Source organism: Panthera onca, chromosome B3 (assembly GCF_046562875.1).
Source record: "Panthera onca isolate mPanOnc1 chromosome B3, mPanOnc1 haplotype 2, whole genome shotgun sequence".
In the NCBI taxonomy this organism is placed as follows: Eukaryota; Metazoa; Chordata; class Mammalia; order Carnivora; family Felidae; genus Panthera; species Panthera onca.
This window is the reverse complement of record NC_138344.1, coordinates 50408092-50433003: the sequence shown is the minus strand read 5'-3', so window position 1 is coordinate 50433003 and position 24912 is coordinate 50408092. Positions and strand designations below refer to the sequence as shown.

The following is a 24912-nucleotide window of genomic DNA, read 5'->3' as shown; positions in this document are numbered from 1 at the left end:
TTCATGTCTTTTGCCCATTTCTTCACTGGATTATTTGTTTTTTTGGGTGTTGAGTTTGATAAGTTCTTTATAGATTTTGGATACTAACCCTTTATTTGATATGTGGTTTGCAAATATCTTCTCCCATTTTATCGGTTGTCTTTTAGTTTTGCTGATTATTTCCTTTGCTGTGCAGAAGCTTTTTATTTTGATGAGGTCCCAATACTTCATTTTTGCTTTTGTTTCCCTTGCCTCCAGAGATGTGTTGAGTAAGAAGTTGCTGCAGCCAAGATCAAAGAGGTTTTGCCTGCTTTCTCCTCAAGGATTTTGATGGCTTCCTGTCTTACTTTGAGGTCTTTCATCCATTTTGAGTTTATTTTTGTGTATGGTGTAAGAAAGTGGTCCAGGTTCATTTTTCTGCATGTTGCTGTCCAGTTTTCCCAGCACCACTTGCTGAAGAGACTGTCTTTATTCCATTGGTATTTTTTCCTGCTTTGTCAAAGATTAGTTGGGCATATGTTTTTGGGTCCGCTTCTGGGTTCTCTATTCTGTTCCACTGAGCTGAGTGTCTGTTCTTGTGCCAGTACCATACTGTCTTGATGATTACAGCTTTGTAGTATAGCTTGAAGTCTGGGATTGTGATGCCTCCTACTTTGGTTTTCTTTTTCAAGATTGCTTTTACTATTTGGGGTCTTTTCTGGTTCCATACAAATTTTAGGATTGTTTGTTCTAGCTCTGTGAAGAATGCTGGTGTTATTTTGATAGGGATTGCATTGACTATATAGATTGCTTTGGGTAGTATTGACATTTTAACAATATTTGTTCTTATTCAGGAGCATGGAATCTTTTTCCATTTTTTTGTCTCTTCTTCAATTTCCTTCATAAGCTTTCTATAGTTTTCAGTGTATAGATTCTTTACCTCTTTGGTTATATTTGTTCCTAGGTATTTTATGGTTTTTGGTGCAATTGTAAATGATATAGTTTCCTTGATTTCCCTTTCTGTTGCTTCATTTTTGGTGTTTAGGAATGCAACCAATTTCTGTGCATTGATTTTATATCCTGCCACCTTTCTGAATTCATGGATCAGTTCTAGCAGTCTTTTGGTGGAATCTTTTGGGTTTTCCATATGAAGTATCATGTCATCTGCGAAGAATGAAAGTTTGACCTCCCCTTGGCTGCTTTGGATGCCTTTTATTTCTTTGTGTTGTCTGATTGCTCAGGCTAAGACTTCCAGTACTATGGTGAATAACAGTGGTGACTGTGGACATCCCTGTCTTGTTCCTGACCTTAGGAGGAAAACTTTCAGTTTTTCCCCATTGAGGGTGATATTAACGTTGGGTCTTTCATAACGTTGGGCTTTTATGATCTCAAGGTATGATTCTTCTGTCCCTACTTTCTTGAGGGTTTTTATCAAGAAAGGATGTTGTATTTTGTCAAATGCTTTCTCTGCATCTATTGAGAGGCTCATGTGGTTCTTGTCCTTTCTTTTATTGATGTGATGAATCACATTGATTGTTTTGCAGATATTGAACCAGCCCTGCATCCCAGGTATAAATCCCACTTGGTCGTGGTGAAAATTTTTTTTAATATATTGTTGAATCTGGTTGGCTAATATCTTGTTGAGGATTTTTGCATCCATGTTCATCAGAGAAATTGGTCTATAGTTCTCCTTTGTAGTGGGGTCTTTGTCTGGTTTTGGAATCAAGGTAATGCTGGCTTCATAGAAGAGTTGGGAAGTCTTCCTTTCATTTCTTTTTCTTTTGGAACACCTTCAAGAGAATAGGTGTTACTTCTTCCTTAAATGTTTGGTAGAATTCCCCCTGGAAATCCATCTGGCCCTGGACTCTTGTTTTTTGGGAGATTTTTGATTACTAATTCAATCTCTTCAGATATGTTCTTAAATCTTTGAAATTCAATAGGTAAATTAACCTAATTTTTAAATGAAAAGTTCCTTTCATTTAGACATGAAAATCACTTTGGAATTATTGCTTAAATTGAGAAAAAAAAGAGAAGTCTAGGTTATAGGAAACAATACATTAATCACTTTAACAAGAGCACCTGAAAAAATATTTTATTTTCCTCAAGTGAAAAAAATATATTCCTATGTAAATTTGTAAGTTAAAATCCAATACTGGAAAATAATTTGAACATTTATTAGGATACTTTGTTTGGTAAACTATAGGTAGAATTACCTGATATTTTTTGCCTGTGACCTGAGGTAAGGACTAAGCTTGTTAGATGATATTTGTGAAAGAAAATTGTTATTTTAGAAGAGTATGAGAAATCAATGTTAAGTACTCCTGTATAGTGCCAAATCATCGTAAGGTAGATCTTTTGTTAGTTGTGTAACCCGTCAAATTCAATTTAAAAAGTTTGGATCTTAATTAGTCATGTTATGATCCAAAAAAGAAAAGTAACTCCATTGAAGAGTTCAAGTTATATATTAATATTTATTTTGGCAAATTTCAAACATGAACTCAAGTAAAGGGAATAATATAATTAATAATAACTTTCCACCCATGTCTAATCTTGTTTTATCTATAATGACCTCCATGTCCCCTCCTTTTTTTTTTTTTTTTTTAAAGTTTTTTTTCAATGTTTTTTATTTATTTTTGGGACAGAGAGAGACAGAGCATGAACGGGGGAGGGGCAGAGAGAGAGGGAGACACAGAATCGGAAACAGGCTCCAGGCTCCGAGCCATCAGCCCAGAGCCTGACGCGGGGCTCAAACTCACGGACCGCGAGATCGTGACCTGGCTGAAGTCGGACGCTTAACCGACTGTGCCACCCAGGCGCCCCATCCCTCCTTTTAATTATTTTGAAGCAAATCACAGACATCAGATCATTTTAAGATTATATTATTATGTATTATTAGGATCTTTATAGTCATTCCTATTATTATGAAGTGGGTACATCTAAGATACTAGCATTAGCAGACCTCAGCACATAAAATAATACATTGTGTTTTTATAGTTCTTTAGTTGATCAAACTGTACTAGTACCTTGTGGCGTATGTCACATGAACTTGAAAGCTCCCCAAACCTCTTTTTTTATTATATCTTTTGCTATAACAGCAAATGTGATGTGTTTTATTATACAATAAAATGTCAGTTTGGGGACATCTGCAATAGTCTCATGAACAAATATTTTACAAATGATTAATGTGTGATATTACAAAGTTGCACATCAGTAAAGGATCTGTTCAAAGTATAAAATAGATGAATGGGTTTTAACACAATAGAGTATGAAAAATTCAGTGATATGGCTTTATATTCCATAGAGCAACTCACCTAAAAAGCTACACCTATTGAGTTTTGATATAGTGTCAAAGAAGAATATTCATAATTATCTGAAAGGCTATTAAAATACTACTTCTTTGTCCAACTACATGTCTGTGTGAGACCATATTTTCTTTATTATACTTCATCCAAAACAGCATATTAAAACAGATAAAGGCCCGGGCGCCTGGGTGGCTCAGTCGGTTGAGCATCTGACTTTGGCTCAGGTCATGATCTCACGGTCAGTGAGTTTGAGCTCCATGTCAGGCTCTGTACTGACAGCTGAGAACCTGGAGCCTACTTTGGATTCTGTATCTCCCTCTTTCTCTGCCCTTCCCCTTCTTGTGTCTGTCTCTCTCTCTCAAAAATAAATAAACACTAAAAAATTTTGAAAAAACCCAGATAAATGCAGGAGCAGATATGATAATTTAATTGTCTTCTATGAAGCCTGATATTAAAGGGTTTTCAAAATTGTAGGACAAAGTCACAAGTCTTGTTACTATTTTTTGAAAATATAGACAATTTTTAAAAACTTTTTAATGTTAAAACATGTTTATTATTGTTATTTTAAAGTAAATAACATTTTTTTAAACTCTTAGTTTATTTCCTTAACAAGGTAAATATTAAGGAAATATGAAATAACCCATATCAACAAAAGTTCTTTCTGGTCCTCAATTATTTTTAGGTGTAGAGAATTCTTGAGCCCAGAAAGATTCAGAATCACTTATTTAACTTCTTTCCTATTCAAGGAGATGGAAGGAAATAGATAGAAGCATACCTTGTTTTATTTTGCTTTGCTTCATTGTACTTTGCAGATACTGCATATTTTACAAACTGAAGGTTTGTGAGTATTTTTCATTGAGCAAGTCTGTCAGTGCAATTTTTCCAAAGCATTTGCTCATGTCGTGTCTCTGTGTCACGTTTTGGTGAGTCTCCTAATATTTCAAACTTTTCCATTATTATTATATTTATTATGGTGATCTGTGATCAGAAATGTATTGTAATTGATTTGGAGTGCAATGAACCATGACCACATAAGATGGCACACTTGGTCGATAAATGTTGTTTGTGTTCTGATGGCTCTACCAATTGGCTGTTCCCCTGTGTCTCTCCCTCTCCTTGGGTCTCTCTCTTGCCTGAGACGCAACAGTATTGAAACCAGGCCAACTGATAACCCTACAATGGGCCCCTAAGTGTTTAAGTGACAGAAGAGTTGCATGTCTCTCACTTTAAATTGAAAGCTAGAAATTATTAAGCTTAATGAGGAAGGAATGTTGAAAGCTGAGCTAGGCCAAAAACTAAACCTGTGCATCAAACACTTTGCCAAGTTGTGAAGGCAGAGGAAGAGTTCTTGAAGAAATTTACAAATGCTACTCTAGCAAACACACAAATGATAAGAAAGCCAAACAGCCTTGTTGCTAATAAGGAGAAAGTCTGAGTGGTCTGGATAGAAGGTCAAACAAGCCACAAGTCCTCTTAAACCAAAGCCTAATTCAGAGTGAGGCCCTGACTGTCGTCGTTTTTACAAAGGCTGAGAGATGAGGAAGGTGCAGAAGAAAAGTCTGAAGCTAAGAGAGGTTGGTTCATGTGGTTTAAGAAAGAAGCCGTCTCCATAATGTAAAAGTACAAGATGAAACAGCAAGTGCTGATGTAGAAGCTGCATCAGAAGGTCTAGATAAGATAATTAATTATCCAGAAGGTCTAGATAAGGTAATTAATGAAGGTGGGTACAGATTTTCAATGTAAGATGAAGCAGCTTTATATTGGAAGAAGATGCCATCTAGGACTTTTGTAACTGGGGAGAAGTCAATGCCTGGCTTCAAAGCTTCAGAGGACAGGCTGACTCTCTTGTTAGGGGCTAATGCACCTGATGAATTCAATGCTTATTTATCATTCTGAAAGCCGTAGGGCTGTTAAGAATGATGCTAAATCTACTCGACTGATGCTCCTTAAATGGAACAACCAAACCTGGGTGGCAACACATCTACAACAGTTGTCTACAACAGTTTACTGAATATTTTAAGCCCACGATGTCACCTACTGCAGAGCAAAAAAAAAAAAAAAAAAAAACTTATTTCAAAACATTACTGCTTACTGACTGTGCATCTGGTCCTCCAAGAGCTCTGATAAGATGTACAATGAGGTTAGTGTTTTCATGCCTGCTAACACAACATCCACCCTGCAGCCCACGGATCAAGGAATAATTTTGACTTTTAAGCCTCATTATTTAAGAAATACATTTTATAAACTATAGCTGCCACAGATGGTGATTCCCTTGGTGGATCTTGGCAAAGTGAATTGAAAACTTTCTAGAAAGCATTCATCATTCTATATGCTGTTAAGAACAATTTATGATTCATAGAATGAGGTCAAAATATCAACATGAATGGGAGTTTGGAAGAAATTTATTGTAACCCTCATGAATGAATTTGAGGGGTTCAAGACTTCGGTGGACAAAGTAACAATAGATTTGGTGGAAATAGCAAGAGAACTAGAATTACAAGTGGAGCCTGAAGATATGACCGAATTGCTGCAAACTTATGATAAAACTTTAACTGATGAGGAGCTGTTACTTATGGCTGAACAAAGAAAGTGGTTTCTTGAGATGGCACCTGGTCCTGGTGAATATGCCGTGAAGACTGTTGAAATGACAACAAAGGACTTAGAATATTACATAAACTTAACTGATAAAGCAAGCGACAAGGTTTGTTGGAATTGACTCCGATTTTGAAACAAGTTCTGTAGGTAAAATGTTATCAAACAGCAACATATGCTACAGAGAAATTGTTCATGAAAGGAAGAGTCAGTCCACACAGTGAAGTTCATTGTTGTCTTCTTTTAAGAAATTGCCACAGCCATTCCAATCTTCAGCAACCACATCAGCAACAATTAACATTGAGGCAGGACTTCCAGCAGCCAAAACATTCTGACTCTGTGAAAGCTCACGTATTTTCAAATATGGCTCTACTCTTTTTTTTAATCATTTTTTTTAAATTTAAATTCCAGTTAGTTAGCCTACAGTGTAATAGTAGTTTCAGGTGTAGAACTTAGTGATTCATTGCTTGCATACAATACCCAGTGCTCATCACAAGTGCTCTCCTCAATACCCATCACCCATTTAACCCATCTCTCCCCCCACCTCCCCTCCAGTAAACCTCAGTGTGTTCTCTGTAGTTAGGAGTCTGCTTTGTGGTTTTCCCTCTATGTTCGTTTGGTTTATTTCTTCAGTTCCACATATCAGTGAAATCGTATGGCATTTGTCTTTCTCTGACTGATTTACTTTGCTTAGCATAATACACTCTAGCTCCATCCACATCATTGCAAATGGCAAGATTTCATTATTTTTGATGGCTGAGTAATATTCTTTTGTATTTATATACCACATCTTCTTTATCCATTCTTCAGTCGATGAATGAATTTGGGCTCTTTCCATAATTTGGCTATTGTTGATAACACTGCTATCAATACCAGCGTGCATGTGTCCCTTCGAGTCAGTATTTTTGTATCCTTTGGGTAAATGTGGTGCGATTTCTGGGTCATAGGGTAGTTCTCTTCTTATTTTTGAAGAACCTCCATACTGTTTTCCAGAGTGGCTGCACTGGTTTTGCATTCTTGATTTTTAAAAAATCCTGTTTGGAATAGGAATTCAACTTGGATGGTTGCATTTTGTGGCCAGGAGGACAAATTGAAGACCCATATAGTACTTCTGTTTTCTTTCCTTCCATTTTCCACCATAATTTATGGGCTGCAGATTGAATTTAACCTACATTGGAATTAAAGGTTTTTTTCATCCTTCCCATTAGGAAAACCTTGGTGATTCTTGTCCAAGATTGTCACTTATTAAAAATATTCTCCTCCATAACTTAGACACATAGAAAATTTTACAGTTTATTTATTTTTTTTAAATTTTTTTAACATTTATTTACTTTTGAGACAAAGAGAGACAGAGCATGAACGGGGGAGGGTCAGAGAGAGAGAGGGAGACACAGAATCTGAAGCAGGCTCCAGGCTCTGAGCTGTCAGCACAGAGCAACGCGGGGCTCGGACTCACTAGCCTTGAGATCATGACCTGAGCTGAAGTCGGATGCTTAACCGACTGAGCCACCCAGGCGCCCCGAAAATTTTACAGTTTAAATTCCTACTCACAGCTTAGTGTTTTGGCCTCCCATCTCATCATAATTGGAAAAAGAGTTAGAATATGAAATGAAAGCAAAATGACTGAAACAATCTATAGATATAATTGGAAATTATCTATTTAGGGATGAAGACGTTTCTACTCGGAATTAAGACATTTCTACTTGTTACTATTTATATATTCAAAATTAATTAAGGATGCAAGAGTCTCTTCCCAGCTAGACTCTGAGCACCTTCGGAACAGCAGCTATCTCAGTCGGTTTGGTTAGCCCTCGCCTAATCAGCATATGAAACGCAGAAAGTACTCAGTCTGTATTTGTTTAATTGTAGAATAAAATTGACTTATTTAAAGTGTACTTTTCCTCTAATTTAAAAACCTTTTATTCTTCCATATAATTTATCTCATTATATAGCATAGATGTTAATTACCATGTTACGTAATGTATCATTTTGGGGAAAAAAAGTTAGGAAAGCTGTCTGGTCGGGATTGGTGCATTGAAAATCTGCAAAGTTTCCTTGTACACAATCCACCTATCAGTTTTTTTTTCCTTTATCACTTGGTAGGAATAGGAGGATTTTTATTGTTAATTTTCATTAAGGAAGATGGTTAATTTAAATGGGAAACGGGTATTATAATATAAACACAATCTCCTCCAACCCAGAAATCCTCTCCACATAGTTGAGAAGGAAGACGCTTTACTATTGAATAAGCATTAAAACAGAATGTGATGTGTATCTCAGGAGATCAACTAACAGATTGCAAAGACAGAACATCCCCCACCCCCAAACCTTTTATATAACCAAGCAGGTACAACCCATTACTTACATGTTCTCAAAATAAAAAATAACTAGTTCTCAAATAAGCGGTCTTGACAACACCATTTGTCACATACAGTTCATCCCAACCTTACTTAGAAATTGGGGTGACCATCTGTGCTGTGTTTATCCAGAGGAAAACCAAACTTTTCATGTCTTTATAACATGAGACAGTTTTGCAACTGGAGCAAGCTGCACAGGGAAGTGACCCTCCCACAGAAAGTGGGAGATAGTGGCGTTACCTTCCTTGATGTTTACATTTCAAACAGATGGCTCTGAGTCCTTGAGAAAGAGTTTCCCAGATTATAAAGCTGACAAAATGTTGATCTAGTCTTCAAAGGGATTTACATACATTTCAAAGGAGATAGTACTTAAAGTTATAATTTTTCTAAGTAAATGCTCAAAGAAAAAGGAGGACAGGGAAATCTCATTTATTTGCAAGAGAGAACATTAAGCCTCCTGTATTTCATTTGTATTTGTCCCTACAGTACCTACTATCTGGCTACTTCATGCAGTCCTTTATGGGAGATGAGTGGGGTGGCGAAGAGAGGGAGGGAGCACTGCTTTCATCACTCTTATACCCTGCTTTGTTTGTTTGTCGCTTTCTCCTGTTTCTGAATGTTAACCTCAGCACTTGTTGGCCAAGCTGTGACTTGAAGTGACTACTGCCCTGCAAGTGGAAAAGACTCCTTTAAGTTTGTTCTTCCAGATACTGGCATGGGGAGATGTCTGGGAACAGCTTTCTCAACTTCCTCTCCCTTGGTCTCAGGTTCGCAAGCCCCCAGTTTAACCTGTAGTTAGTAAATGCCCGTTTAGTCAATAAAGGGATTAAATTGTCTCTTTAATCGTGATCCAAATTATTTCTCTTTTTTTCCCCTGTTACAAAGTTATTCTTTATGTTTCCTTTTTAAAACTTTTTTGCATTGCAGGTATGAGCCACTAAAAGGCCTGGTTCAAATAAGCACGTTAGTGAATATGTCTGAAAAAGCTTTCTTCTCTCCCTCCTGGGATGTCACACTCTCCTGGCTTTCCTCCTGTGTCACTGGCTACTACTTCTTGGTCTCCTGACTTGCAACTTTTCCTCTACTTGACCCCCAAATGAAAGAGAGCATCTGAACAGAGTCAGATGTTATTTGTTCATTATCATCACTCCCTACGTCGTTTCTTCTAGTCCCATGGATTTAATACCATCTGATATTGATGAATCTATGTCTATATCTCCAGCTCTTGTATCTCCTATCAGTTCCAAACTTTCATATCAATAGCTTACTTGAAAACTCAACTAAATAGCTGAACAGTAATACAAACTTTACATATAGAAGTAGAATCTTAATGTTCCCAGTTCTACCCTTCCTTCAGCCTTCTTAATTTAATGGCACCATTATTCATTTAACCAGTCAAGCAAAACACAAAACAAAACAAAGACCTAAGAGTCATTTCACTGACTTACATGATTTAACCTAAGTTCTGTTAATTCTCCTTCTAAAATATATTTCATATCCACTTCCTCTGTCAATTCTTTTTATTTTAAGAGAGAGAGAGAGAGAGAGAGAGAGAGAGAGAGAGAGAGAGAATTCCAAGCAGAATCTGCCCTGTCAGCACAGAGCCTAATGCAGGGCTTGAACTCACGAACTGTGAGATCATGATCTGAGCTGAAACCAAGAGCTGAGGCTCCACCTGCTAAGCCACCCAGGTGCCCCCGTCTGTGAATTCTAACAGCCACCAACCCCAGTTCATATACCATCCTTTCCCAGGAAAGAAGGAGAAACTGCCTTTCAATCAGCTCTCAGCTTTCACTCTTAAACCTCTTTCTCGCTATACCGGTGGCCATGATCTTTTGATTGTAAATCTTATTCATTTGGTTTTATGATAACCCTTTAAGAACTTTCCACTGCATTTAAATTAAAATTCTTTTTTTTAAGTTTTTATTTAAATTCCAGTTAGGTAACATACAGTGTAATATTAGTTTCCAGGGTACAATATAGTGATTCAACACTTCCAAACTAACCTGGTACTCAGCGTAAGTGCACTCCTTAATCCCCGTCACCTATTTAACTCAACCCCACACATACCTCCCCCGCTAGTAACTTCTAGAATCAATTTGTTCCCAATAGTTAAGTGTCTGCTTCTTGGCTTGCCTCTCTCTCTCTTTCTTTTTTTTTCACCCTTGTCCTTTGTAAGTCAGAGAAAGACAGATACCATAGGATTTCATTCATATGTGGAATAGAAGAAACAAAATAAATTAAAATTATTTTAAAAAAATTAATGTTTATTTCTCAGACAGAGACTGAGCATGAGTGAGGGAGGGGCAGAGAGAAGGAGACACAGAATCCGAAGCAGGCCCCTGGCTCTGAGCTGTCAGCATGGAGCCTGATGCGGGGCTCAAACTCACCGTGAGATCATGACCTGAGCCAAAGTCGGTTGCTCAACCGACTGAGCCACCCAGGTGCCCCACAAATGAAAATTCTTTATTGGAATGTCCTTCATACTTTGTATTCAAATGCTTCTAGATATTTAAAAGTGGACAACTAAAAGTAAATATTGGAGAAAAGTCCCTTGCATTAGAAAAATTAACATTTTAAAATAAAAAAGTTACATCTTTCTCCTAAATATATTTAACTGTCCAGTTATTAAATATAATAAGCAAAATTATTTTGTAAAATCATCTTGTAGTGAGATGAGACATGGAAATTTTCTTTAATTAGATCATATTTCTGTGGATTGTAACAGTTTTTACAGCTAGAATAAGACAGGGTTCAAGATTCAGCATTAGATCCATTTTTATTATATACTTTAGGATTTTTTTTTTGCATAGATAAATTTTGACTGTACAGATCATTCAGATATGCCTTAATTAGTGTGATAGAGACATGTATCCCTCAGAAATATTATATATGGCTACATTAGTGATTTCATTTCGTGGTTAAAACCATTAATTTATAATTATGCATTTGATGGAACAGCCGTATTCTATCAACATCTGAGAGGGAGGAATCCATCCTAATTGACCAAAGCTGACTCTCTATAGTTCAGAACATGTAATTTGGGAACATTTTGTTCTACGCTGGAACACACTTAAGTGGATGTTAAGAGTGCAATTTAATCAACTCTGTAGAAATTAACAGCAAAAAGAAGAAACAGTGTTAGTCATTATTAAGTGTGTACTTATAAAACATGTGCTCTTTACAGGAGAGTCTATAACATATTCCTGTTAATTTAAACTTAATAAATGAATCACGAAAATATATAGAATACTAGATAAGTGGCCGAGTGACAGCAAGCAGGGGGCTTTCAACCAAGTATGGTAAGTAATGGGTTTATAGCACTCAGTGATCTTTTGTCAAAAGTTAATGAGATGTATCTTTTCCAATTCTAAATAAATATTATTTGTCTTATTTCCCATATATGTATGTTTTTCTTTATAATGTAATATTGATTGGAAGTAAACTTAAAAAATCTTGGACCTCTTCCTAAGATCATGCAAAACATGCAGGTGAGACACTGGACTACCTCATGGATGGTAGCAGTGTACAATATCACTTTGACTATATTACCAGAACTCACCCCAAATTATGTCCCTCCTTAGATCTGGATCTAAACTGATTCATGTGTAAAATGGAGCCTATAGTCACTGATTCTTCCAGATACCTCATGTACAGATTTCAATATACTCCTTTCTCTGTAGATTTCTTTTTTTTTTTTTTTAGGGTTTTTTTTTTTTTTTTTTTTTTTTTTTTTGAGAGAGAGAGAGAGAGATAGAGAATGAGTCGGGGAGGGGCAGAGAGAGAGGGAGACCCCAAGCAGCGATGTGGGGCTTGAACTCACGAACCGTGAGATCATGACCTGAGCCAAAGCCAAGAGTCGAACAATTAATCCAACTGAGCCACCCACGTGCCCCTCTGTAGCTTTCTTTCTAAAAAACCTTATAGTTGCTGAGTTTCAGTTGATACCACAATGCCTTATTTAATTTTTCCTACTTAAAGGGTCAATGTTTCTTTCAGAAAAATATAACATCTAAAAATCTATACTTTTTAAGTGATATATTTCCCTTAGAAAAATATTACAAATTAAACAGAATCAATTAATTATTTTAAAAAGACAAACTGGTTTCACCATTATTATTTTTTTCAAATCACATACTTCATGAGACTCTGGTTTTCTTTTTCTAGTTTAATTCTTTTGAAAATCATGATTAGATTGCAGATGCAGTCACAGCAGGCCATCTTTCCAAGGTGAGGGCCATTCCATCAGGACTTATGCAGGTGTCTGTTCTCTAAAAACAATCTCAGCAAGAAGTGGGCAATGGAATTTTATTTATGCAAGGCAGAATTCTATAAACAGGTTGTGATTTTAGTGTATATTTTGTCCATTGCCTTGAATTTTTTATATTGATCCTTTAATACTATTTTCTTTTTCTATACACAGACAAGAAATACGGAGAATCCTATTTTTTTTTCCACTGTAAAAGTAAACCCAAAGGAATAAAATACTGTATCTTTGACAGTATGTGTATGGTAGGAACACAGATTTTAGTGTCAAATTGACTAGGTTCAAATCCCAACGGTGCCACCAAACTATATGATGTTGGGAATGGTACTGTACTTGTCTGTGCCTCAGTTTCTTTATTTGTAAAATAGACATAATGTTAATAGTAACTATACCATATGGTTGCTAAGAAATGAAATGAGCCATTCAGGTAAACCATCTGATCCCAAAAAGTGTTCAATAAGCATTAGCTAACACCATCCAAGACAAACCACTGTTGGTGATTTGCTCTTGGGCTTTTTTCTCATGTATTTTCAACATTTGTTATAATAATAATAATAATAATAATAATAATGTATGTGTATATGTGTATCCTGCTTTTCTTTTGAAATTAACTTTTAATAATTTTTAATAATTTTTATGACTACAAAATTGTTACACACTCTTTGTTACAAAAAAATATACAGATAACACATTGACTCAAATATTGCTTTGATCAGGAAGCCATTTAAAATGCTTTTTCTAGAGTATCTTAGAACACTGGTATAAACAGCTGAGGACAACTCTCCTCATCTGTGAGAAAGCATAATATAACTGAAAATTGGTTACTTGTCCCAAGGGAAATTAGACATTCTTCCCACAATGAGTCTTCAGGGGGCACTTATAATGGGGTCCTTATGCTGGCTGCCTCATTGATAGATATGTGATTTAAAGCCAGTGTCTCCAAGAGAAACAGTCCATTTACTGCTCATCACCAGTTGCTATCTTATTTCATTCAGGATAGAGTTCCCAGAAGACTTCATCAGCAGGAAAGAAGCTCTAATAATGTGGAATAGAAATACCAGAAGACTCCTATCAGGTCAGCTTGCTGCAACAAAATACCACAAGCTGAGTGGCTTAAAGAGCAGAAATTTGTTTTTTACCTTTCTGAAGGCTGGAAGTCCAAGATTGAGGTTGTTGGCAGATTTGGTTTGTGGTGAAAGTTATTTTCCTGGCTGGCAGATGGCCACCTTTTTGCTGTGTCTTCACAAGATAAAGAAATAGAAACAGAGGGACAGAGAGAGATAGCTCTTCTTCTTCTTCTTTTTCTTCTCCCCCTCCTCCTCCTCCTCCTCTTCCTCCACCTTCTTCCTCTTCTTGATAGAGCATGTGAGCTGAATAGAGAAGAGGGAGGGAAGGAGGGAGAGAGAGAGAGAAAAAGAGAGAAGAAGAGAGAGAAAGAGAGAGAAAGAGAGAGAGAGAGAATCCCAAGCAGGATTCTTGAGCCCCGATGCAGGACTCAGTCTCCCATCCCTGGGATCATGATCAGAGCTAACTTCAAGAGCTGGATGCTCAACTGACTGAGCCACCCAGGCATCGCTCTTCCTCTTCTTAAAAAGCCACATTACTATCTGATTGGGGCTCTGCCATTATGATATTATTTAATTTTAATTACCTCCTAAAGACCTTATTTCCAAATATAGTTATATTGGGAGTTAGGGCTTCAACATATGAATTTTGGGAGGACAGCAATTCAGTTCATAGTAGCTCCTATATTCTGTGCAGGGGAATGTCAATCTTTCATTCTGGGTGCATTTTCCTTGTCCCATCATGTGACAGAAAAGGAATTTCTCTGTTTTGTTTAACATCTAACATCATCATGAAAACAATAAATGAACATCTTACTGTGTTCTAGGAACTATGATGGATCCTGGGGCTTAAACTCTGTTCTTCAGAAAATCTATTGCCTCCATTTTGTCAACTCATGCTATGTTTCAAACCTTTTGATGGCTTTTACCTCATTCATTTGGCCAAACTTACCTTTCACATAATAGTCCACTATGAACCACTCACCATACTTCATTTCTTCATTCTACAGATGCTTCTGAGTGCTTACCACATGCTGGGTATGTTGCAGGCATTGCTGATACAGAGGCAATGTAAACAAAGTTTCTGCTTTCATGGAATTTAAAGCCAGTATGGGGTTCCGACAAGGAATGAACAAAATAACATGCTATCAGTTAGTAACCCTTATTGTGAAGACATAATAAGGAGGCAAGGAGGAGAGAGAGCAATTTAGGTGAGTATATGTGCTATTTTGGATAGAGTGGTTAAGGAAGCTTTCCTGGATCATGTGGGCATTTGAATACGGACTTGAATAATTGAAGGAGGAAGTTGTGTGACTATTTAGGGAAAGGGCATTTCAGGCAGAGAGCAGAGCAAATGCAGAGTTGTTGAAGTGGGAACATGCTTGAAGTATTTGTGAAATAGTAAGCTGACCAAAGGGGATGAGGGAAGTAAACTAGGAGAAAGAAAGATTGAAGAGTGTAATTGAAGAGAGAGCCAGGGACCCGATCATGTAAGACTGGGTGGCATGGTAAGTCTTTGAGTTTCAAGTAGATAGGAAAGTTTTTCTAAGTTTCTATTATATTATCAGGAAACCTTTAGAATAGGGGACAGAGTTGGTGGCTGTGTTGAGACTAGGAGACTAGGTGGCAAATGTGGAGAGAGGAGGCACTCCTGCTATAGCAGTTGTCCAGTCTAGAAGACCCATCTCTGCCTCACTGATATATATCACTGAATTCCTGCCTCCTCATCTTTACTCTGAGCTCCTTGTTCAGCACCATTCCACTCCTCTCCACTTGTTCAATGCTTTGTGATCCCCAGCTCATCTCATTGGCTGATTTAATCCATGTCCAGTATATTTTATATTTTATTTAATATTGCAGGCAACTTCACATACATTAACATTCTTGGTTTCTCCCAACTAAATCCATTATTTTGAGAATGATTTCCTAATTTTGTATGATGCTATCTTACTAAGGTAACACTTTTCTTACTTGAAGATATCTGACTCCAAAACCTTATCTAAATGGAATGCAGAGAATCCAGAAGAGGAAGCCTCTGCTAGAAAAGATGCCCCAAATCCATGAGCTCAAGTTCACATATTTTCTTCTTACAACTTCATCTCCACAAATGACTATTGGAAGAGATACAAGATAAATGTTCATGGTGCACTGTGGCAAGAAGGTTCCCTCTGTCCTTGTTTCTGGGGATTCCACTTATAATCCCACTGAGGGTGAAGGAGAATTTGTTTTTCCCCAGCTGACAAGATAGAGCATTCAGCTCACTCAACATGATGTAGGGTAGTCAGTCCAATATCTCTAAACCACTCTATCAGTAGGAAATAGTGGGGACACCCAAAGGAACAGAATAGTATATTTTGACCAGAAGAAGGAAGAATGTGTCTGATATTTTTTAAAGTTTTGTATTGAGAGGTCCTAGGAGGGCTATAGTTGACAAATTAGGAAGCATTTCTAACTCTTAAGCTTTCTGTTATTCTTGCCAGCTTCCATTTCTTTCCACTATCCACCTTCCACTTTGTCTAACTCATTTCCACCTCTCTATCTGGAGGAAAAGAGGGTGAATTTTGTATATCATTCTATCTAATCATCTTATTATTTAAGAACTAGAGAGAAATTTCTGGAAATAATGAAAAAATAGAACAAAATGCATAGAAGTGTCTCAGGAATGCCTGCTAAAGCATTACTATTTGTAATGGTGACTGCATAATACATTTATTTAAGTTTAGCACTGATTTTTTATGTTGCAGAGTTGGCACCTGAATTAATCAAGATAAATGAGCTGGCCCCGAAAATAATGAGCAGTGTCTAAACAACTGTGGCATAGGTTTTCAATGAATGTCTCTTGAATTGAATTCAATTTCAATACTAATCTGTTCATTAAATTAATTATATAAATCCGGAGAAAGACAACTTGTATATCCAGCTTATAATTATGACAGCTGTGAAAAGATAGGAAGGCCCTCGGTAGACTCCTTAATGACAGTGGAGTGAATGTTTTACTCAGGTTTCCAATAGACCCCTAAACCCTGAGAGATCTGGCTTCATCGTTATCAGTTGCATGAAGCATAATTTTTCTAAGTCTCTATTTTCTTATCTACAAAATGGTAATAATGATTGACACCTCCTCCACTTAGACTTTGACAAGAGAGACCCCTGGCCTGGGCCTCACCCTGGTCCTTTTCTGATTATGGCCCTCCACAAGATGTGAAGTTAACAGGGTCAAGGAGATATATCCATTCAGAGGCTAAAGTGCCCCAACTCTTCCCCACAGCCCAGCTCTGAGCACTGAGGTCTCCAGAATTTCAAGTTTGTGGGGCTCTGAGGGGCTGTGTCAGAGATGAAAGGTATATGGACAGGTGAAAGGGGTATGTTCCACTGAGGATCCACAGTGTGCATTTCAGTCATCTTGTGCAGTGCAGGTGCAGCCTGAGGTGAGAAAAGAGGGGTACACCAGGGATGGGTACCCCAGAGTGTAAAACTCCAAGGTGTGAGAGAATATCAAAATGAAACCTGAAATTCTAGGTAGTTATGTGGCATATTTTAAAAGATGAGGATAGACTGTATTGTATTTAGCGTGTTGTTAGCTTGATTCATTATTATGATTTTTTAAATTTTTTTAACGTTTATTCATTTCTTAAGAGACAGAGAGAGACAGTGCATGAATGGGGGAGGGGCAGAGAGAGAGGGAGACACAGAATCTGAAGCAAGCTCCACGAACTGACGGCATAGAGCCCGACGCAGGGCTTGAACTCACGGACCATGAGATCATGACCTGAGCAGAAGTCGGATGCTTAACTGACTGAGCCACCCAGGAACCCCTGATTCATTATTGTTTGTAAATATTATTTGTAATTTGAGATCATTGCAGATTCACATGAAGATGTAAGAAATAATACGGAGGGATCTCTTGTACACTTTGCCTAATTTACCCCAAAGATAACATTTTGCAAAACATGACATGACATCACGACCAAGATACTGACATTTGTACAACCCAAAGATTATATTCTGATTTCCCCAGTTTTACTTGTACTCATTGTTATGTATGTGTGTGTTAAGTTCTGTACATTTTATTGCCTGCATAGATTCATGTATTTGCTACCACAGTCAAGACACTTCTGATACCACAATGACTCCTTGTGGATTTATTACTTTTAAATATGTAGGCATATAGAATGTCCCAGAAAAGTACTTTTAAAATTAAATGTTTGGGGGGCGCCTGGGTGGCGCAGTCGGTTAAGCGTCCGACTTCAGCCAGGTCACGATCTCGCGGTCCGTGAGTTCGAGCCCCGCGTCAGGCTCTGGGCTGATGGCTCGGAGCCTGGAGCCTGTTTCCGATTCTATGTCTCCCTCTCTCTCTGCCCCTCCCCCATTCATGCTCTGTCTCTCTCTGTCCCAAAAATAAATAAAAAACGTTGAAAAAAAAAATTAAAAAAAAAAAAATTAAATGTTTGGTCTAGGCTAATTTAAGAGTAAAGTAATAAATCAGAATGGAGAACATTTCCGAAAGGGAAAATGCTTCCTGAGACAAAATGCTACTGTTAACCCAGTCATTCCATTATGAGAGGCTTTTCTCCCACCTATATTTAGAGATGGGGTTGTGGGAGGGTTGTAGTTGAAATTGCTGCCTCTGATTCCTAGGACAGGCTGTTTATCCATATTCCTTATTGCTCAGCACCCCACCTCTACATATTGTTTCGTCAACACTCTTTTTGTTCTTTATTGCTCAATGCTCTGCATCTATGAACATAGGAAAGCTGACACTGTATAACCCTCATATTTCAGCAAAGGTCTTGGGCTTCCTAAGGAGCTCTGATTTCTATAGAGTTTGTAGAAGGCTAATCTTATTGGAACCTATAAACTTCTCAGGCTTATGCTCTACCCTGGGTATAGACTTTTAGGGCAACTAGTAAGGCATAACTAATAAAGTGAACTTATGTTCTGCTGGGGCCATTGAACAAGGCAGAAAGGAATTTTATTATCTGCTGATAGTGGTAGTTGTTGTTGAAGGGTGGAAAAAGAAAAAAAAAACACTATGAGAGGAAGAGACAAAGTAAGAAACTCATGAAACATAATCAGATGAAAAGAATTGGCGTTAGATTACAGTCAGGAATCACGTTTGGAACAGTTCCACCCTTGAACTTCCGCAGCCTGTCCCAGATGTTCTGTGGTCTACTTTGGAATCCCTGTGATAGTTGGCAGGAGCCCCCCTCCACCAGTTACAGCCTGTTGGATCCTTGACAGGCTGGCTCGTTCTTCAAGCTCTTCTTTTCCAGTCCTTTGGCTTCTAAGTCTCTGCATTTTTAGCAGTTGGTTGACTCTTAGCAGGAGCCAAGACCTAATCTGGGAATGAAGCCAGGACCCAGGGCATCCAAAAGGCAAAAATTGGCTGTGAAAATAAACCTAGCACTTCCTTGGGGACTCTGGTATGTTAGCAATGTTGTGGAAGCAAACCTGCTATTTACTTTGGTGTCGGAATTTATACACACACACGCACATGTATATAAATTGATATATATGTGAAGCTGAAGAAGTTTAAGAAAGATCATTTCTGATATTCTAGACAAGGAGCTCAATAGATAATGTCTAAAATTATGAAATCCTGAAGTAGCAACACTGAAAGTTATAAATAGAGCCTCCCCTAAGGTATGTAGGATACAGGATAATACTTTTGTAGTGCCTTTTTTTTTTTTTACATAAACAATTCAGTTTAAGGTGTGTGATAAAGTTCATGGGCCCATGAAAGATATCAGGATTTGATTTATTTGCAGATGTAGAGAAAAGAAGAGGTATTTACATTTAGGAAGTATCATAGTGTCCAGGAACACCTCTTCTAGTTCAGGCACAGAAACCATAGCATTGTGTTCTTTATTGTCAACAGTTCCATTCTTGGCTAATTTCATATCTCTTCACTGTCCTGAGAAAAAAGATAGCAGTACTGTTATTACTCATAAGGCACTATTTCTTCAGAATCTGTATTGAAATAATATAGATCTTACTTTACATTTCCCTAATTCTACGTATTTAATGCTGGTTAAACCGTTACTTTCTGTGAATACTGTTTTCCAGTGACTTGGAAAAGCTGATGGGGTGTTACATTAACAGAGACTATCTCTTGTCTGGCACAGCTAAAGACTGACCCTGGAGATTGATATGTCTTCATGCACTGGAGGCAATTAGAGCAAACGGATGAGAGGGGCCTGTTGGTATTCAGGAGCAACAGTCTCAAGAACCCTGGGTGGGGGGCACAGCACTTCTGTAGGACTGCCTGACAGTGGGTAGTGCCAGTGGCAGAGGGCATACAGGCGAAAGAATTTCTGCCATCACCACCAAAACCACACGCCCATGTTTGGATGCTGTAGACCTGAAATAGCAGGATAAGTGGAACATGGATGGGTGAGATCCATTGCACAGGCTTCTAGGTGCAGCTCTAAGCCAAGGGTCAACAGTGGAAAGTTGGAAGTCCAGGGTCTGAACTTATCCTGTGTCTGATATAAATGAGTCATCCCACATCAGCAAGTAAGCACCATATTAATGGTTCAGTCTTAGAAGATCCCAGGAAAGAAATACTTGTGTTGTCCAGCAGGAGTGATCTGATCTGCTAGAACCAGATCCGTGCCTAGATCTGAAACCATGCCTGGATCTGGTATCAGATCCGTGCCTGGTCTCTTGGTGGTACTGGTCTGAAACATGAAGGCAAATGCAAGAAGAAACAGTTAAAGAATTTAAATATTCTTTATCTCTGATTTATTCTTAGAGAAGGGCTACTGAGGAAAAAAAGTAGAGTCAAAGGATCACTGTTTCTTGTAACAAGCCTTGTACTAGTATGTTAGTTTTTAAGTTCTATACGTGTATTACTTCAAAACATAAAAATTAAAAAAAATGAATATATCAAAACAAAACAAAATAAAGCCAAGTTGTAGTATATAGCCTTTTTTATAATCTGCCTTTTCTATCTAATGATATATCTCGAACATTTCCCCATATTCTCATAAAATATGACTTGATGATTAAATAGTATTCTACCACACAGATGTGCCATAGCCATAACTGACTTAACAATTTTCTTACTTTGGATATTTAAGTGATTTCCAGTTTGTCTTTGTGGAATGGAAATCAGCAGGAATTCGGCACTTCCACATTCGGTGTCCAATGGACTTGCTAAAAATGACTTTTTATTCTGTCTGTTGCTTCCAGCCCTTGTTGTTTCTGGAAACTTGCTGTATCAACCCTCTCCCCTAATAAATCTTATTATATGACAATGTAGCTAAGAGTGTGGCTGCAGCAAGCCAGGTGGACCTGGGTTCAAATCATAAACCTCCCATTTTTCAGCTCTCAAAGACTCAGTGATCTTATATTTTAAAAAGGATTACTGTAAGGATTATATGAAACATTGTATCTAAATTTATGGAGATACCTAGTTGATAATGGTATTATCATTTATTGGCTCTTCTCTGACACCTATTTATTGAGTGTTTTAATGTGGCAGGCCTTGTGATGGGTGCTAAAGGTACAAAGATGGGAGAAACAAGCAAGCCCTGATCTGTGACTATTACAGTGTCACATTATAGAAAATCATCAAGCTATCGCATTTTAAAAAATTCGGAATTGCAGCTATGCCAAATGCCAAAGAAGAGAGAGACCTTGTGCAATGCATACCTGTCATAGGAGATTTGATACAGTCACAGAGCGGCCCTGCGTTCTCATAGGGATATCAGTCTTTGCCTTATGATTCTGGACAAAAAGAGAGGGCAGCAAGAAGGTTGGTATCCTCCACCAGAAAACACAGTATTTGGTTTAAGATGTTGGGGTTTTTTGTTTTGTTTTGTTTTGTTTTGTCTTCTGTGTTCATTCTCACAGAACAGAAACTGTATGCATGTGACTTTGCAATGAAACGGTGCAGACTGGGACCAGTGGGAAATATCTTTAACTCTTTCCTGCCCACTGTTCATGGCCTTCAGTCATCTTTCCTGTTTACAGCATCTGTGCTCTGAGAGCCTTTTCATGTGCCTCCAGGATGGACCATTGTAATGTGCTTCTTTGACTAAGGTCCGTTGTATTCCAGCTTTACTATGCCACCCTGGCTGTCTTTGAATCTCTAGGGCTTGGCAGGGTACCTGACACAAAGCAGCTTCTCACAACATGCAAAGCAGGTTGACTGAAATCTAATATCGTATTTCAGGGCAGGGCAGACATCACCTGCCCAGGAAGATGTAGGGAGGAAGGAAGGGACTTCTGGTCCCTGAATATACTAGAGCCCTAAGACAGTTCAGCGTGAAAAGGAGTGGAAGGATAATATCAAGAGGCAGCTCCTACAAAGGGTTCAATGTAAAGGTGGGGAGGGAATTCCAGACAGGGAGACATGAGGTACATGGGTAAGAAAGGATAGCAACCTTATCTGTAGTAGGAGTATCAGTGTATGGCTGTGCCAGGAGCAGGGAGAGGTTGGGGAGAGGCTGTTAGGGAGATCAATAGTAGATGGCACTGGGAAAGTACTCGGAGCTGAGTTGTGAAATACCTTCTGCCATTAATATTAGAGACACATTTAAAATAAAACGCATAGGCTGGAGAAAAGCAGAGAGCTTTAAAAAGATAGAATTTAAGTACTGCTAATTATCTGACAGCACAGAAAAATAATAGAGCAAAACAAATCCTCCCAGCTGTGATCAGCATGCTTAAGGATCTTGAACTTCACAAGCTGGCCAGGAACTAAAACTTCTGGGATCTGATATCCTTGCTCCTGACCTTGCAATTCCAGAGTTAATATTGTGTTCAGTGTCTGAAGGTAAAGGGATCTTCAGACCAGAAAAATATTGTATCTTATTTTTTTTGTTAGTGATTACTTTTTGTATCTTTATTTTTAAAATATGTAAACAGTAAGGTTTTGTGACTTTACTTAATGAATAAACTCCTCATTAACAAATTTCTTCATACACCAGGAGTCTAGAAAGTTTATTTATATAAGCTTTTAAGTTCATGAAAGAAAGTTAAGAAATCTGTTACTGAGTAAATAAGGGCTTAATATGCTTTCTTCCATTCCATGGTGTGTAGATTGCTTGTAAGAGTTGTGTGAACATATTGCTATATGTAGAATTGTGGTTCCCAGGAACTCACTTCATTAGCTGTCATCCTAATTTCTAGAAACACACTTTCAAGTTTATGTTGGCTGGGCTCTGAGGCTGCTGGCTATCTAATTCTGGTCCCTTCTCTGAGGATTCAGAATTTGAGATCTTGGCCAGAACAGATGACACCGACCAGTGGACAGTCATAGAAATTTTGCCATCAAAGATTCTGATTTGGTGTGAAGCCTGTGGAAAAAGGTGTATGCATCAGAGTCCTAGAAAACAGAAGTCACAACTCAAGTTAGGATAATTTGACAAGGGTTTATTGATGATGGCCTAATTACAAAAGTTCAAAGGACTGAAACTCATATAGGAGTTTCTAAGAGCTGAGAAGTCCTTTCATACCCAGCCTTGCATATCATTGTCTGTTTGGAAAATAAAATGCAGTGTACCTGTGTGCATATGTCAATTGTCTTATGTACAATTAAAACAAATCAGGAGGGGAAAATAAAAGACTAAAGAAAACCTAACATAGCAGAGTGTCTTGGAACCAAATTGTGGTTCTTCAATTTAGAATACTTTGCCTTACATGGGAGCACAGTTCTGGAGAAAAGTAGCTGGTTCTTTCTGTTTAGCAGATACACCTGTCTGCTGCTGGGACACCCCACTGGCATCTTTATTCTCCATTTCCAGCTCTGCTCTGTATCTGCCTTATTGATTGGCTGCCCACCAAATCAAGAGCTGATCTGCCTTATTGAAAAACCCAGTTGTTCACAATATGTTTTCATTAGTGTACTAAATGGTATAAACATTTTAATCTTAAACAGCACTACAGTGCCTGCCCTGCCACTTTAAATTAACCTCATTTGTGTTCTCAGTCCTGAGACTGTACATGGGCTTTTCATTGGCTGAGATGGATGCTATAGCTTTTTTTAAATTTTTTAATATTTATTTATTTATGGGAGACAGAGAGACAGAGTGCAAGCAGGAGAGGGGCAGAGAGAGAGGGAAACACAGAATCCAAAGCAGACTCCAGGCTCCAAGCTGTCAGCACAGAGCTCGAGGTGGGGCTGGAACCCACAAACCACGAGGTCATGACCTGAGCAGAAGTCTGATGCTTAACCGACTGAGCCACCCAGGCACCCTGGATGCTATAGCTTTAGCAGCTGTTTTACAAAAGAGGTGCCAGGCTGCACCAGGTAGCACGCAGAGAACATTAGGAGACAGTGGGAGAGGGAGACAATCTTTTCTGAAAGTTGTCATGTTTTCCTTTGTAAAAAGCAAAGGTACATGTTTATGGTTACTGGTTTTTTTGTGCATAATGTGAGGTAGGGATCTGATTTCACTTTTTTTTTATTTGAAATTTTCCCTTAGTACCATTTATTGAAGTCCACCCTTTCCCCACTGATTTATGATGCCACTTTGTTAGGGATCACTTTTCTTTATATGTGCTGGTAAGATTCTGAGGTCTGGATTGTGTTCTACTGGTTGTTTTGTTAAATTCTTTTTTTTTTTTTTTTTTTTTTTTTTTGAGACAGAGTGCACGTGCGCAAATGGGGGAGGGGCAGATAGCTAGGGAGACACAGAATCCGAAGCAGGCTCCAAGCTGTCAGCATAGAGGCTGATGCTGGGCTCGAACTCAAGAACTGTGAGATCATAACCTGAGGTGAAGTCTGACGCCCAACTGACTGAGCCATTCAGGCACCCCCTATTTTGTTAAATTTTTAAATCCAGGCTTTCCTCTCATCTCTCCAAATGAATTTGGCTTAATAATCTTTGTTTGCTATTTTGTTGGGTAATGCTTCCTCCTTTAATCATGAGTTTTTTGTAATATTTTTTCCATTTTTTTTCTGTTCTACAAAAATTTTTAAATTGATTTCTATTTTTCCATGAAAAATTTGTTTTAAGATTTTGATTGGAATTACATAAATTTATGGGACAATTTGGAAAGATCAATATCTTTAAATATTATTTTGTTATTATATGCATAATATATTTATTCTTTATCTAATTTAATACTTTCAAAAGTTTTGTAATTTTCCCCCCCAAAATTGTCCCACATATGTTATGTCATTCATTCATTTACTTGTTATTTTTTAGAAGGCTTACTTTTCAAGCCAGCAAACTTGTCAGCCTACTTGTATCATTCTTGATTTTAAAGAAGTGTGTTTATTTTATTTTATTTTATTGTATTTTTGGTTTTTATTTTATATATATGTGTGTGTGTGTATGTATATATATGTATGTATATAATATGTATAGATATAATATATATAATGTATATAATATGTATATAATATATATAATGTATAT

General features: G+C 37.7%; 1 protein-coding gene across 1 annotated transcript in view; it reads left to right on the top strand.

Annotated features, from left to right (window-relative positions):
- Positions 1-23491, top strand: part of LOC132669649 (uncharacterized) — an 82217-nt gene extending 58726 nt beyond the window's left edge. Inside the window, exons 4-5 of the mRNA XM_078447730.2 lie at positions 13472-13551; positions 19666-23491. Of these exons, the coding sequence (XP_078303856.1) occupies positions 13472-13551; positions 19666-19676 (91 nt within the window). The 3' untranslated portion in view covers positions 19677-23491. The remainder of the gene's footprint in view (positions 1-13471; positions 13552-19665) is intronic.
- Positions 23492-24912: the final 1421 nt, after the last annotated feature.